Source organism: Triticum aestivum, chromosome 7B (genome assembly GCF_018294505.1).
Source record: "Triticum aestivum cultivar Chinese Spring chromosome 7B, IWGSC CS RefSeq v2.1, whole genome shotgun sequence".
In the NCBI taxonomy this organism is placed as follows: Eukaryota; Viridiplantae; Streptophyta; class Magnoliopsida; order Poales; family Poaceae; genus Triticum; species Triticum aestivum.
This window is the reverse complement of record NC_057813.1, coordinates 705622227-705639275: the sequence shown is the minus strand read 5'-3', so window position 1 is coordinate 705639275 and position 17049 is coordinate 705622227. Positions and strand designations below refer to the sequence as shown.

Here is a 17049-nt window from a genome sequence, read left to right as displayed (position 1 = left end):
AGCCGTGGTTACGGCGGAAAGAGGTCCAAATGGGCCAAGGAGGACGCGGAAGCCACGAGTCTGGGCATCCTAGACCCCTTGGCGGAGTTTACCGTCCCGCAGGAGCGTGACGTCCTCAGGGCCCGGCACCATTGGGACCCAGTGAAGAAGGTTTACGAGACAAACCCGGTCACAACGGAGTTCATGAGACTGCTGGTAATTTTAGTTTCTGATCAATTCGACTACACACGTTAGTCATATTTGTAAACGATCATTGTGCCTTTTGCAGAGAGAGCAGCACATGATTGCGGCCGAAAGCAACTCGCCGTCTAAGGCATTGGCGAGGCCCAAGTGGGACACTCCATTCAACCGGGTGTTGAACATATTGAAACAACTCCCAGTGGATACTCGACCGTCATATGGACGCGTGCACGGTGTCGGAGACGGCGCCACGTGGAAGAAGTACTACCGTGAGACCACAGAGAGGAGAAAGGAAAGACGGAGGTTAACTGAAGAAAACATCGACAAGAAGGTTGAGATTGCGGTTGAGAAGAAATCATCTCAGACAGTCGCAACAGCGGTAGCTGCCGCAAAACAGGTGGTTGCAGATATATCTACTTCATTGGTTCCGGCCGTTTTCACTTGGACCAAGCAAAATCCAGAAAAAAATGCAGCGGACTTTCCCCTTGCTGACTTCTTGGGGAGCAGCTCGATTAGCGTTGCACCAGCACCTACTCCCGCACCGGCTCCGACACCGGACGTGCTCGGCGGTGCTTCATCTTTGGGTGAGCTCGACGCCCTCACGATATCTGTCACACCGACCCCCTTCAATAAATGTATAATCTCCCGTTTTTGTTGCCTTTCGGATGTCTCACATCATAGAATTTTCTTTGCAGGCCGACGAAACCCCGTGCACCATATTGTACACCATCAGCGACCAGAAGGTGGACGTGGGGAAGGCGACGATAATGGAGCCGAAGGAACCATTGTTCCACAGCCGGCCGATCCCCCCGAACGTCTTCAAGGTTTCCGTGGCCAGTGTCAAACCGGGCCACGAGAATTTGCCTCCTCTGATAGTAGTGGGGTATGACGACGAGACCCCGTGGCGGCTTGGTAATTGTTGCAATGGGTGGGTCCTATTGTGGCCAAAGAGTCTGCCTCGTCTAGAGGCGGCCGGGAGCACACCCACGAGCACGCAGCCTCAGCAAGGTATGAACATCAACACACCACCTACCCAATTAGCGTCGGGTGTCGGGTTGGGTGATAGCGGAGGGGGTAAGGAGGAGGCTCCATTAGTTGCTGATGACGTCGCCATGGATGAGGATGAGGATGACGATGGCACTCAACAGTATGTCTATACTGGCGCCTACTCAGGGTTTGAGCTTCATGAGTCGGTGCCTGAATTTCCGTCTTTGGAGGTTGAACGTATGATGGACGACCTTCCGGTAGTAAAGAAGTCTAGGAAGAGAGCGAGGAAAGGCAAAAAAGCTGATTCTATGATCCAGCCGCCTTAGTAGCCTCGGCTTCAGGACCGTATAGATATCCCTGATGCGGATAAATGGCATATCCCCGATCAACCAATCCTACCTGCAACAGCGCTACGGGCCAGATTCGGCAATCTAAGGAGACTTCATGACGATGTGCTGCGGATAGAGAAAGGCCTCATCGCCTCGAAAGATCTAGGATACCCACTCTACGTGGTTAACGTTCCGCGGCAAATGTCGTACATCGACTGCTTCCCCGTGGATAAGTTCTTCCTTCGATTCGATTACATATTCGACATGTTTCACGTGAAGAAGCTGGAATTTACGTTTGTCCGCCTTTATGCCTTGCACATGAACTACATCATCGGGGTTGAGCAGATACCTCATATCTGTGTCGCTGACCCGTACTATATGCACGAGGGCTTCTTGGGAGTCTGCTTAAAGCACGGTGAGTATGCGAGGGATTACATCGTCAGTTTCATGCTCGCCAATAAGGACAAGGAGGCAATTCTCGTGCCTTATCATCCCATGTAAGTCATCCGCGCTGCTATCCTTCCTTCAATTCAATCATTCATTTGCACGGTGGAGGCTAATTAATTTGAGGTGTACTTATTTTGCGCAGCGGCGGGCGCGCCGTCCTCATCATCGTCTACCCCCGATTCTCCCACGCTCTTTACTTGGACTCATCGAAGAACATTCACAAAAAGGATTACACCCACATCAAGGATGTTCTCAACAGTGCTATGTTTTACTACCAAGCACGGGGTGGAGAGGTTAGGGACAAGAAGAGAAGGGGCGGCAGGGTCGCCTTCAGCCATAAGACCGACTTCTGCTGCATCCAGCAACCGAACGATTCTCTGAATGATGGATTCTATGTCCTACACCACATGCTGGAGTACAGACGGGATCACCAGAACCTTCGCAAGTTACCTAGATCCGGCGATGCCCATATTCTGCAATTGGCAAAGGACATAGGAGATATCGAGGATCATCGACTTCGAGCTGAGTTCTATAACATCCAGCGCGAACTTGCCCAAATCATCATGAAGGAGGTCGTCGGAAAAACAGGGATGTTCTACGGAGAAGTACAAATGTCACGGGAATACGTCCGAACATGGATAGCCTCTCAGCGTCTCGACATGAAGCCTTTCACTAAGCTCGAGGACTATCTCCTTGACATGGATGGATGGCACGACATGGTGGAGTGATTGTCGATATATGACAATGTGTTCGTTTAGTCCATACTTTCTGTATGACAAAACTTTGAGTTATGCACGGTGAAACTTTATTTGTGATGTAATTAAACCGTCCTCTTCCTCGACTAGCGAAGATCACTCTAGTTAGGGCATTTTGGGTACGATGAACTTTGTTATTTATGCTTATGATATGTTGTTTCTATTTTTGCCAAGTCTGTCTCTTTCTGTTGCTCAACTATATATGTTGCATATCATCGACTCATGTGACGGTGCAGGTGCATAGATCATAGATGGCGAAGAAGTGCTACGCCAGGAGTATATATATGACGAGTGGGCGGAGTGTCAGGCCCAGGTGTACCGGTTTCCGGTTTCCGAGTGACAGGCAGTAGTTAGTTTAGGTTCACGCTAATGCGAGAGAGGGATACGAACTCATGTACTCAAAGTGATAGCTCTTCTCGCGTATATCATTGTTTAGATGGATGACGATGTATTTGCATGTAATCGAGACTTGTATCGCTATTTTCGAGATGATGACGAGAGACCACTTTGTGTTGGATGATGATTATGATGATGACATGATTTGATGAGACTAATTGATGTATATGCTATGATTACATTTGTATGTGTATGATATGCTAAAGATTATTGTATAAAGCCTATTCAAATACAGAGCAAATATGGAGGGAAAAAACTAATAAAACTAGTAGTAGCAAGGGGGGAAATTTAGCAGTAGCGCCGCCTTACTAGTAGCGCTCCCATGTAAACAGCGCTGCAGATAATATCAGCAGCGCTCTTCTCTAAAGAGCGCTACAGCTATTCATGTATAGCAGTAGCGTGGGACGACAGGCACTACTGCTATACGTTAGCTGTAGCGCCTTATCAGTAGCGCATCGTCCCGCGCTACTGATAGGCCTAAAACCCGCGCTACTGCTAGGCTTTCCCTAGTAGTGTTCTCTTGTGATGGTTATACGAGGCTGAAACGTTTTATTTTAGTCATCTACTCATCTTCATATGTATAGTTTATCTCACGATGTTATTTTGATATAAATCTGCATGGCTGGTACGGTCACAAACAAGATCCTGAGTCGCTATAAATATCTAAATCATAAGAACAGCTTGTGTGCGCAAGCTGTTTTATCTGAAATCAACCACAAAAGATTAAGATTGCTTATCTTATCATTGCACAGGCAACCAACCTTTTTGTCTATTACTCTCAATCTCGACCCTAGATCCTCATATCATGGTTGTACTCCTAATTTAGAAAAAATCAGTTGAGATGATTGACTGAAACTTAAGGAGTTTTCAGGTGGCTGTACATTAGCAAATCCATAAGATTAATTAGAGGCGGACAAAGTTCTGTATTTGTTTCCCCTTTGTCACTCATTTTTGTACTGGTGTTAGGTGGCACCTATTCTGTTTAATATATGTTTTTTTATACTGCCTGTTGTGTATATGAATTGCAACACAAATGTACCAATTCTGCTTGACTGAATTTTTCACTCATTTTTCATCATGTTCATACTAGTATGGCTGTGTTCCAACGTTGAGTGTTTGCAGTCACATGTTTCAAATTCGGTTGAGAGCTTGAGATGAATATTACCAATGTGACAACACTATTCTACCTCTTCCCTGTGATACACTTATACTGTACTACCTAAGTGCCTACAGATAATTACTTTAAGCTCCTATAAGCTCTTCAATATGCTCAAATCGGCAGAAAATTTTTCTGTGATGTCTGAGCTTTCTTTGTGTTATTTGTCCAGATTCGATGGAGTCGTCGTCAGATCAGCTTTCCGAGTTCAGAGTGATTGTGGCTTCGATAGCATGGAGTTTCTCGCTGTTGTGAGCACCTTTCTGACAAGATGGCATGTGACAATCTACAGAAGTTCTCTTGGCAGGGGTCATGTTTGCATTGTTCTTATTTTCATGCTACTTCTAACTTTGGGTTCTGTAACACGGTTGTGGCTGCTCTCTGCCTACAATGTGACAGTGAGTTTAATTCAATCAACCACTGTGGGTAAAGCTAGCTATTGTATATTTACAGGCCACATCTTTTTCTCAACTATTAGAGTTTGTTATTATCGCAAATGAAATCCGACAAATGGCAAAACTCTTGTACCAACATAACTGAAACATGACAACACCATAGTACAGGTCTGAAGCAAGGTAAAAGTACACAATGCTTGGGGGGTGGCCTGCGAATGCCTGACAGTGATTTGTTTCTTGGGAGATGCAGAAACAAACGGTATCAAACCACTGCTAGTTCTTGGGAAATGCTATATGTTAGTTGTGTTCTAGGTTTTTCCTTTCCTCTTTGTGTTCGGTTTTTTTTTCGCACACAGTGCTCAAATAATTATCTGAATGCAAGCTTATCCACTGTCTCAGGCAAACAATGCACATTTCCTTTCCTGCTGAGCAAAAAGCAAATATATAGGCAGAGAAAAAAGTCTTATAATCTGCATGGTTGAGGGCTTTACAAGCAAACATTGAATGATTTTCTGTTATTGTGCGTCTACCACCTTGGCCTGGCTGCCATGCATGTCCGGCCTGCTGGTCGGACCATCTTCCATGCTGGGGAGTTCTCCCCTGCTTCCATCCATCAGTAATGCACACAAATGATATAAATGTCCAAACCAAAGGTGATCCACTGTGATTGTGGCTGCATTCTGTACATATTGAAAAACAACACTATCATCAGGAAGAAAAAATAGTCTTCATTGCAGAAATTTGCCTAGACATTGTTGCAGATACCATCTGGAATGGGGGGGGGGGGGGGGGGGGGGACGTATACAACCTGGGGAATATTGGTATGGTAATGCAACTTTCTTGCATTAGTTTACCTGCTCTCTTTAGTATATGGGTGATCCAGACATTACATTTCTGAAGCTTTTTGCAATGAGGAGTGGGCGATGATCTCTTTCAGGACAAATTTTGGTATGGAGCAACGGACATGAGCTTTACGAATTCTCTCATAACTGAAATTGGAAATATGCACCTCGTACCAGTAGATGTGTAGCAAGATGGTTTTTGAACGAAAATTTTGCAAACCATCCGTCTGATTACCTGTTGGCAACGCCAATCTATTTTGCAGCGAATCGATGCCTTTTTGGAGAGGAAGGGCGCATGAGGGGAGCAAGAGGACCATTCTGCTAATCCAAGCACAAATTGCCAAGTTGATGCCAAAGGCGAAGACACAGTGAGTGCCAAGGCGGCGTAGGGCTCGATGTTGTTTGGAGCTCCTTCTTTCTCTTTTCCGGCTGGTTTGTGATTTCAGTGGCTGGAGCTATCCCACCTGTGATCGTGCATTTGCCAACAAGTGGCAAATGACAATCTACAGGGCTTCACCTGGCAATGATAATTATTCTCAAACAAAACGAACCTGGCAGTGATAATGTCTATGGTTTTCTTCGTTTCATGCTACTTCTATATTGGGTTAGTGTAAGCAACGATGTCATGTTCCATGGCTATAAGATTGTCACAATGAAATTAAGGGTCAGTATCAATCAACAACCGTGGTAATTTAATGCTAACCGATGTATTTTATATTTTTCAAGTAACCATTTTGAAAACTTCTTAAGAGTAAATATAACAAGGAAAATCTAACAACGGCCAACCCAAGACCAGCACTACCGCCGTAAGGGCATTTCCTCATGCCAAAATTTCTGCAAACCGGAAGCAAACTGGTGGGAGGTTTGCGGCTGTCCGGACCTCACCGGCAAACCCCACCTATTTAAGCTATCCGACATCGTTGACAAACCGCATCTTGTCCGCATCTGCACTCCGCGCACCTTCGTCTCTCCTCTCCTCTTCTCCATTCTACTCCTCTCCTTCACAGAGATGGTAAAGTCCGGCAGCGGCTCAGAGTGGTTCTCGACGCGGACAAGTGGATCCCTGGGGTCGTTTGGATCGTGGTGCCTCTGTTGATGGTCTCCGGGCCCGTCGACGTCCACCAGTCCGTTGGTGGCCACGGACAAGGGGGATATGCTGATCTTCGACGGCGACAAGGAGCACCAACAGCCGCGCACTGACAGATGAGGAGTACACGTACCAGCTTCAGTTGTTGCTCGAGCGGTCGTTGTATAACCGTGGTTCGGTGCCGCTCTCAGCGCCACGTCACCGTGTCAAGGAGCCGGTATTGCTGTCGCGACGCCTCTTCAAGACGTAGGTGCCCTCCTCACCGTGCAGCCAGTGTGGATGCCTCGTCCAACCGGCGTCCTGGTTGCCTCGTTTCGGCTGCGGCAAGGAGGTGGCGCCACCATCCCTGCCTTCGTGGCGCACATCCACGGTGAAGGAGGATCCCTCCCTGGCAATCACCAACTCGCGCGTCGCCTCCTTTACTACCTCGGACGCTTCGGCGACGATGCCTCGTCCTTGCGCGCTGGGACGACGACCGACAAGGCGGCCTTTGAGGAAGACGCTCGGCCTTCGCCAAGTCTGACGTGGCGCCGGACTGGGTCCTCGCCAGCCCGAATCTCGCGCTGGTCTGTGTTGAGGATCGGTCCAGGACCACCACACATACGACCCCTGCCGTTGGCGCAGGATCAACGACCAACTCTACAGGATCAGGTTGGCCGAGTCCGAGCGCGCCACCCTTGTCCTCGTCGGCAGTGGCAAGGCCAAGGACGGCGATAGTCACCGCGACCCGGACGTGGTCGGTCGACCACTCGAGGTGGAGCGGCCTCGTCACGAGTGCACAGCGGCAACCAATCAAGGCATCCGCAAACCATGAGCGGTCGTCCGCCACTGGAAGGACGGTGGCGACAAAGACAACAACATGGGCGACGGGTACGGGTGGCCTCTGCCTATGAGGTCACCATCTCGTATCCCAAGTAGTTTTAGTTTAGTTCTTAAAAAGTTCAGTTGAACTCGTCGGCTTTGCATGTAAATATACAAAACTTCTTTAAATTTTGTTTGTTTTTCATGAATTTCATTTGTTCGTGAATTATCCGTTTGAATGTGGGCAGACGTTTACATGTCCATGGATGTTTTACGTATCTGTTTTGATGGATGACGTTAGAGATGCCCTAAGCAGCATTGAGCTGAAGCTGGAGCCCGAGCCGGAGCCGGTTGCTTGTTATTACTGAGTGGGGATTTCACAGCATAATAATAAAGTTTTTATAACAAGTAAAATCTTATGTTCAATTTGGATTGAACATTTGCACATTCCGTGTTATACCTACTCCCTCTGTTTCTAAATATATGTCTTTTAGATATTCCAAATATAGACTACATATTGAACAAAATGAGTGAATCTACATTCTAAAATATGTCCATATACATTTGTATCTAGTTCACTTTGAAATCTATGAAAAGAGTTATACTCCCTCCGTTTGAAAAAGTCTGTCCCTCAAATGCATGTATCTAACACCAAGTTAAAGCTAGATACATTCATTTGAGGGACAAACTTGGGACAAGCTTTTTCGGACGGATGGAGTATTTAGGAATGGACGGGAGTATATCATACCGTGCATGCGGCTGCATGCCAGGGGGAGGTGGACGTTTGGCTCTCGGGTGCTAGTGCACATGATTTTCTTTAATAGTATAATTGCAGAAAAAGTAAAAAGAAAATAAAACCTTTTGGCAATAAAGATGATAATTGTTGTACTTGTCTAAAAAAATTGCCAAAGAATGACTTTCATGGTATCTATATATACCTACTATTAAAGGGAATAGGTATTCTTGGTTTGGTTCAGTTCCAACTATTAAAAGGAATATATATTCTTGGTTTGGTTCAGTCCTTTTCATTTCGATGGGCCTTTTATGGGCTTTATAGAGTCCGCGAAAAATAATTAGGTCAAAATAAATTAACATTGTGGGAATTTAAACATGACCTTCTATCTGGATCTTCGATGCAACAACCTATGCGTCATTCATATTTAATAAATTCCAACTCGCTCTAAATACATGAGTGACAGTCCACATGTTTAAGCGAATGAGCTAATTAAAGAAAGGATTGTGGACTTAAATAAAATATTTAAACGGATGTGGCTAATTAAAAAAAGATTATGGGTAATTCATTTAAACGGATGTGGCTAATTAAAAAAAGGATTATGGGTAAACTGGTGAAATAATTAAAAGAAAGATTGTGGTCTTAATAAATAGAATTTTCAAATAGATGAGGCTAATTAAAGGAAGGACTTGAGGTAAAAAGGTAGGATAGTTAAAAGGAAGGATATGTATGCTTCAATGTGTTGGGGATATTAAATTAGAAAAGGAAGGATTTAATTCCCGACTAAAACGGGTGATGACGTCATGGTAACTAAAGGAAGGAGTATACTTCGATGAAATCAGTGGGAGATTATGCCCAACAAAAAAATATGAACACGGCTAAATTGCATCGTATTTTTTATGTTCATTTTGTAGAAGGAGTGTTGCAGCATTTTTTTCATAGTGAATTCGGTGTTGTGGGACATTATACTTGCACAAAACATCAACTTTTCCCGTTGCAACGCACGGGCATATGTGCTAGTTATGGACAAAAAAAGAAACAAAATCAACACTATATATATACAAGTTACTATTCACACCTTTTCTCCTGAAATTTTTATTTTTCCTTAGAAGTCGATGGGAGTTTTTGGCTAGCCAAAATTTTTATGCAAATACAAAAAAAGGTCAAGTTTGTTTCCAAAAAATTCATTTTTTTCATAATTACTAATTTTTCCCTATCAACAGTGGATGTGTCTTCAACCAGCGCTCTCCTAATCATTCGTTCCCCTCTCTCTTTCTGTTAGAAAGGCAATAAGGGAGCAGTTGTTCTCCTTGTTTTCTCCATAGTGAGGATGTGTATTCTCCACTCATTCTGTTTGTTGTACCATCAACAGGAGGCGCAGATAACCTGGCCTTGGCTCTATGCTTCGGCTTAATAGTTAGGGTTAGATTTTTTTTCCGTGGCATCATTTCATTGGCGGCTATACTAACGTCTGGAATAGGTTTTCCTCAGTATGAGCTCCATCTCAGCAATGCTCTCCACACCGAAGTCAATGAATCTATTGGATTCATCCTCAGTCACTTCCCTGGTGCGACACATATGGATTTCTAAATAGTGTGACATTTATAGTCTCCAACCGAGATGTCTGTGTCCAAGAACATGGGTACTGGATGGAGGTTGCTAGATCAGGCAGTCTGTCATTATGATGTTGACCACATGCTATGATTTTGTGGTTCGACCGTTCGAGAGCATGGCAATGATCCCTGGTTGGGGTTTGAGAACATCGACATTGGCTCCGTCGTCGACGAGCCTCTTCTTTGATTCACAAAGCCCTTTAGTGCAATGATGCTTCATCATGTGCGATGACTACAGGCGATGGTGATTATAGTTGGAAAATTTCATACGGGTTTCATTGTTATTTTAATTTTTTAGAATATTTCTCTAAATGTTTATGGAACACAGACATGGTAGGGCTTCGGGCCTCTGGCGATGGACCCGTGAGCGGGTGAACGAGCTCACTGCGACTGATGTAGTGTGCTTCTCTCCTCGACATTTCTCTTGGTTTTACACACGCATGTGTTGCATGATGATATTTTTTAATGGATGCATGGTAATTCCTCGAAAAGGAGAACATCTGGAGATGCGCCGTGGTCCTAAATAATGTTCTACTTCCTCCGTCCCATAATGTAAGACGTTTTTTAACACTACTCCCTACATTATGAGACTGAGGGTGTAGTTTAGTTTGATTTTTTTTTTTTTGAGAAATCTCTAGTTTTTCTTTTCTTTTTTGAGAAACAATACTGCTCTAGTTTAGTTTGATTTTTTTGAGGGCATCTAGTTTAGTTTGAATTTTTTTTCTTTTTGAGGGGGTATAGTTTAGTTCGATGGTTTTCAGTTTATAAACACTGCAGCATTTACAGCACTTTTTTGGCACAAGAACGGCCCGTTACAGGGTTATACAGTCTTGCCGAGTGAAGCCCATTTCGGCAGCCACTCTCTCGACTCGAGGCTGTGCCCAGCACACAGCCGCCGCCGCCTCCTCTCCCCATCTCGTCGAGGGTTTCCGGCGGCTACCTCTTCTGCCGGCCGGTCAGAAGATCAGGAGATGGCGTCGCCTCTGACGGAGATCCCGGACCACCTCCTTGCCGAGATCTTCCTCCGCCTGCCCGACCCGGCCGACCTCGCCCGCGCCTCCGCAGCCTGCGTCACCTTCCGCCAAATCTCCACCGACGGCTCCTTCCTCCGCAGATTCCGCCGCCTCCACGCACCACCACTCCTCGGATTCCTCGACTACGGCAGGTTCCGTCCCGCTTTGCCGCCGCACCCATCCGCGCCCGCAGCCCGCGCGCTCGCCCTCGCCGCCGACTTCTACTTCTCCTTCATCGACTCCTACTGCCACTGGACCGTGCAGGACTCCCGCGACGGCCGCGTCCTCCTCGACCGCGACCTCCGACAACATGAGCAGCCCCCTGTTTTCAAAGATCTCGCGGTGTGCGACCCCTTGCACCGCCGCTACGTCCTGCTCCCCCCGGTACCTCACGGCCTAGCCGCCTCGCTTGAGCACCCGTTCCCCATGGTAAGCGACGCCCGGTGCAAGGCTTTCCTCGTTCCCCTCGGCAAGGAGGAGGTAGCGGCGGCAGAGACAACATTCAGAGTGATCTTGATGGCAAATTGCAAAACTAGTCTGGCTGCCTTCGTCTTCTCTTCGAGCACTGGGCAATGGCAAGCCTCTGCATCCAAGGTTTGGAGCGATTTGGCCCTTGGCAAGCACGACATGGCCGAGATGTCATGGGTCCACCCTTTTATTCTCAGGCGCCATTTTGCTTACGGCTGCTTCTACTGTGACTGGGTGGAATTCGGGAGTAAAAAGTTACTCTTGCTTGACACCAGGAAGATGGAGTTCTCCATTGCTGACCTCCCGCCCAGGGAATGGAACAAGGAAGGAGGAATAGCCATTGTGGAGGCAGGGGAAGGCAGGCTTGGGATCTTTGGTTTCCATGGTAAAACTTCATCCAATCTCAGCTATACCGTTGCATGGAACAAAGGCGAGAGTCCCAGCCAGTGGGAGGTGGAGAAGACAATCCCACTAGATTCTGGGTACAGATATTTTATCAGAGATGCAACCCAGAGGTACTTGCTCTTCACAAGGATAGACGCCTCATCATCTCTAAACGATCGACTTACTGGATATTTCTCAATGGATGTCAAGACGTTGCAGATTCAGAGGGTTTATGAGAAACAGAATTATCATTTACATGAGACATACCCATATATCAACTTTCCACCATCATTGCTGTCTTCAAGGAGAATATGAAGTGGTAAAGTTTCTATTGCTTCCAACTCATCTCCTTCCTTTTATAATCATCACATGACTTGTATATTGCTTCATGTTCATTATGGCAATTGGTAATTCTTGTTTGATTTAGTAATGTTTAATTTCTTGTGCTCATGGGAAAACTAAGAAAGCTCTGGAACATAATTGCGTTTCTTGTCTTGTTTGTCTTGGTCGCCTTTTAAATAGAATGGGGTTAGTAAGAGAAGTGATCTTGTACGCTATGAATAGTTTATGCATGAGTCCTGATGGAATCACTAAAAACATTAGGTCATTAATTATAATTATTTCCCAGTAGTAGTTTTGATGATCAAGACAAAGTAGAAGGAATACAACTTTATATCCAATTTACCTTAAGAAATTCATTCAAGTCAAAGACATCCCATTTTGTACACTTTTTTTTGATAGATGTAAGGAGGCAGAAAAGTTCTCTTTTAGTCTTCTTCAGATGTATAATTTTATCTTGCGTTACTGTTTCGAGATAAACATGCATAACTAGTACAGTCACAGATAAGATCATGAGTCACTGCTCTAAATAAGAAGAGCTTGTGCTCACAGGCAACTGAAATGTTATGCCGTGATGTTGTTTTATCTGAATCAACCTCATAATATGGAAGGGAGTGCTTATCAGCACGGGCAACTGAAATTGCAGCCAATCTCTTAGATCCTCAGTACCATGGTTGTGCTCTGAATCTCCAAACAAGTGATATCGGTTGACATGATTGACTGAAACTTAGAGTTTCAGGTGATTGTATTGTTTCTCCTCGTTACCAACACCCCAAGTTTCTTTATTTTCCTTAGTAGTTTGTTATACTGATAGAGTGTGCCTAGGCAGTAAATGAACTCCTGCAAAAACCAATTCTGCATGAGTTTTTCAGGACTGGATTCCTTTTTGGCCATGTGCCTCTGTCCGGCAGTGTATCCCAACTTTTATTGATGCTAGGCACACTTAAGTGAGTGTTTGCAGTCACATGTTTCAGATTCAGTTAAGATCAATATTATGCTATTCTACCCAATCCTGTGATATTACCTACCTAATATAAGTCCCAAAAATTTGTTCCTTTAAAGTCGTACAACTCTTGAAATAATGCACAAATTTAGTGGAAATTCTTCTTGTGGTGTCTGAGTTTTTTTGTCTCGTTTCTCCAGATCCAGGGGAGTTATCAGATCATCTTTCTGTGTTCGAAGCGACCTTGTGTTTTGATAGCATGGACTCTCTTCGCAGATTTGAACACCTACCTTGCTGACAAGATGACGTGTGAGAGCTTAAAGGATTTCAGCTGCCTGTGGTTTTTTGTATGTTGTTCTTGATTCCATGCTACCTCTAGATTCAGTTAACATGGTGTAACATGAATGTGCTGCTCCGTGACTAAGAATGTGACAAATGGAATTAAGAGTTTGAGTCAAGTGACAACTGTGGTATTAGATGTAGCTGAAGTATATTTCCATGTCAATTTTTTTGTTTCTAGTTTGCATGGTGCTTGTAGCTTCAGTTAATGTGGCTGCTGCTCCATGCGTAAGAGTGAATGTGACCATGAATTTGACAGTTTCAATCAATCAGTAACTATTGTAGAGCTAGCTAGCTGAAGCATATTTCCATGTCACATTTTTCCCAAGTATTTTCATTTTTTTAGGGTGACAAGTTGGTGCATAGCGCCCATGACATCACCAGCAGTAAACTCTGGCACATGGAACTCCCATTTTACCACACCAGAGTCTACAGATTTAGTGCCAACTTTGGTTGAGCCTTGTTTGTTTGTCTGTCAACCGCCAAGTTGAGGCAGACAGACAAGTCGCAGCTGCTTTGCTTGTTCCCGCTGCGCAGACATGACATTCTGCACTGTCCACACCGCTTCACAAGCAAGCAAATACACAAGAATCAACAAACCAAGCATGTAAAAACCAACGGAAAAAAAAAGAGCCTGTAGATTTGGCAGCCCATCTCCTTCAGCTTCCGTCCTCGGCAATAAGCACATGGCTGACAGTTTGCAAACGAATCAGAAACGTAACAGCAATATCAACGGCTAATAGTTGCAATACCATTTACTGAACACAAAAACTAGAAAAGGAAGACATAGAAGGAAATCAAATATGTACCTTCCGTACGAACCTTTTTCAGTAACTTCCAATTATTTTCTGTGGAATTGCTCAATCTGTTGCCAAATTGAATCACCGATCTCTATATATCGCATTCTTGAGTAACGTGAGGTGCTCTGTATTACCCGGCAAGGCATCCCAGCTGCATCTGCTGAACTTAAGCTCTTGCAGGTTCTTTGGGCAGACTTTATGCTTACCCATCAGCCAACTCGGTATCTTCCTACCTTGGTAATTCCGGATTTCTAGTCTTTCAAGATACTTCCAAGGGCAAAGGCCCTCAAGTACCTCTGCTTGAACCTCTGGTTCTGGAATGCGAAAGTGATCATGATCCCACACCAGTACTAGTTCTGTGAGTCTTTCCTTGCCAGCAAGATTGATTTCAACAGCCTCTTCCTTAGTCTTAACATGCTCAATACCATGGATCTGCAGCTTGCCTTGAAGTTTGTTTAGGTGTTTCAACTGATGTGACTCATACCCATGTATCCTCTTTATTGTGAAGAATGGTAAGATATGGAGCCATGTCAGCCTGCCAATGTTTGGAAATGCCAGATCTGCCTTGCTGATTACGCACCGCAAGTTGACAAGGTTCATCATATCTTCACCACAACGGAACGCCAAATTAATGCAAAGACCAAAATCTACCACCTGCATGTGGTAAAGTTTGGTAAAAGCGGCCGGTAAATTTAGCTTGGTAATTTGAGGCACCCGAAAAGCAAAATAACGCAGATGCTTCAACTTGCCAATGGAATCTGGGAATGAGAACATACTAAGACCAATGCCACAGAAACGTTAAGTACCCGCAATTTCGACAGCCCCGTGAACATAATGAAAAAACTCCTAAAGACAGCGCGCGCGTTTGATTGAACCTTTATCATGCCATCAATGATGAGAGTGCGTAAATTTTGCAATCCTGGTATCTTCTTAGTAAGCATCTCTCTATCATAAGTCCCAACAAAAAGATAGCGAACATCTTGAGGAACTTCTCCTATGAAGCCTTTCTCGATCCTGAAGCAATCTCTTCCGGCAACCTCCTCCGCTAAATCACAGAGCAGATCATGAATTGTAAAGTAATCAACCACACGGTCATGTGCAGGTACCCTTTCTTTCCCTCCAATTTGTAGAAATGAGGCCGACAACAATTCGTCAAAGTATTCCTCAGCAACATCTTCCATTTCCTCTTCAGGTTTACTAGTCTTTATAAACCCTTCTGCCACTCACAACTTAACTAACTCATCACGTTTCAAACGATGTCGTCTTGGAAAAATACTGCAATAAGCGAAGCATCGCCTAACCTGCTCATCAAGATACTGGTAGCTCCACCACAAAGCTCCCATCGTCTCTTTAATAAGGTCCCGATCCTTCTCTCTCATCCAAATCTCAACTTTTGGGTTTTTACGGAGCCGTGCACCCACTGTTCTGGCGACTAGAGGCGATCTCTTCAGCTTTGTCGCAATGTCCTTCCCAATCATTTCAAGTTTTGTTCGATCATGGTCACCTACCCTTGCATCTCCAAGTGCATAATACATGAACATTTCAAGGAACATTTCATCATCCAGGTCAGATATTGGAATGCATCTCTCTTGAACAGCACCCAGAGCTAATAATGCATCTTCAGTTCGACTAGTCACCAAAATTATGCTTCCTGCCTTTCCAACATTCAGCGGAGAAATTAACTTTTGTAGTTCTTCATGGTCTTCCGAATTCCTACTGTTGTACCAGACATCATCAAGTATCAACAATATCCGTTTCCCAAGCAGTACCTCCTCCAGTTTCTCCTTTAGGGTGTGAAGACTGTTTAATTTTGGGCATTTTTTCCCTGTAGCCCCCTCAAATATGTCCCTGAAAATGGAATCCAAGTCAAATTTCTGTGAAACGTGAACCCAGATGACAATCTCGAAATGGCCTTCCTTATTCTCCCGCTTCTGCTTTTTCTCATGATCATAAACACACCGTGCAAGTGTTGATTTCCCAGACCCGGCGATTCCATGAATGCCTATTACAGAATGACATGTACCACTGATGGTGTTTGCATGACACCGGTTTTCCTTCTCATGAAGCATTGCTATGATCTTGTCATGATCCTGATCTCGACCAATTACTCGTAGCAGAGGACTAATGCCTGCACTACGTGAACTGGTAGCAACGGCAGGTCTCCCATTATCATTACTTACACTTGGCAAGTTCAGTTGTTTCAAAACTTTACATGCATCATTTATAGCACTTTCTATCTTCTCTAGGCTTTTCTTCAATTCCACTTTTGGCAACCCAGTGTCCTGCAAAACCAAATAATAGTTAAGTTGAGGCTATATAAAAAAACAACGTTATCAAGCATTGTATTTCAAGATCCAATCATCTAGTTTTAGATAACTATGGCAAACAAGTAAGAATTCATTCTGATAAATCAGAACACATCCAAGAATGAGGGCTGGGAAATACCATATCTTTTAGGGGAGAGCTCGGCATGGAAGACTGGAGATTCTTCATCAGAATATACATCTTAAATGGACTTAGTGGAGCCATGCTGCTTTCTGACTTGGTATCTTGGATCTTCTTCTTGAGACACTGATATTCGACACTATCTAAGATATCCTCGGCCTCGTAGAGGGCAGATCTAAGCTTGTCTAACCGCGGCTCCAAGCGAAGCCTGGTGTCCACCCCCCGCGTGAAGAAGAAGAATGCGAGGCAGAAAATTGCAGAGGAAGAACAATAGCGATGGTGTGCGGTTGAAGCTACTAGCAAAGTAGAGAATGAATGCTGGGGCAGTTGGGAGGACGGGGGTGTGGTTGAGGGATGCTTTCAGTACAGCAATGTTGGCCACACAAACACAACACGGTCCAGTCTTATTATTGGTCTGAGAATTAATGCTGGCAGAGCAACACTGTCCAACCTGGTTTCAGTTAATGAAAAAGCTAGAGAAAATTGCTCCTGAATTAGCAGTACAAGAGCAATACAGTGTGAAATTCCTGAGGAAAAAAGGGCCTGATAGAGAGCAGAGCAGACCGAAGCCTGTTTAATAGTGGCTCGAAGACAAAT

At 44.7% G+C, this 17049-nt stretch overlaps 2 protein-coding genes across 3 annotated transcripts; one reads left to right on the top strand and one right to left on the bottom strand.

Annotated features, from left to right (window-relative positions):
* Window positions 1–10521: 10521 nt before the first annotated feature.
* On the top strand, window positions 10522–13510 carry LOC123161928 (uncharacterized). 2 transcript variants are annotated; one of them, XM_044579741.1, is made up of 3 exons: window positions 10522–11717; window positions 11806–11905; window positions 13069–13510. In XM_044579741.1, exons 1-3 carry the CDS (start codon window positions 10693–10695, stop codon window positions 13228–13230), a joined length of 1287 nt encoding a protein of 428 aa, XP_044435676.1. In that variant the 5' UTR covers window positions 10522–10692; the 3' UTR covers window positions 13231–13510. The 2 variants fall into 2 exon arrangements, with proteins under 2 accessions (XP_044435676.1, XP_044435675.1); XM_044579740.1 differs by having other exon boundaries at window positions 11797–11905.
* Window positions 13511–13531: 21 nt separating this feature from the next.
* LOC123161929 (putative disease resistance protein RGA4) lies at window positions 13532–16797 on the bottom strand. The gene is made up of 2 exons (XM_044579742.1): window positions 16453–16797; window positions 13532–16289 (listed from the first exon to the last, which is right to left on the bottom strand). The coding sequence occupies exons 1-2, from the start codon at window positions 16534–16536 to the stop codon at window positions 15231–15233; spliced, it is 1143 nt and encodes a 380-aa protein (XP_044435677.1). The 5' UTR covers window positions 16537–16797; the 3' UTR covers window positions 13532–15230.
* Window positions 16798–17049: the final 252 nt, after the last annotated feature.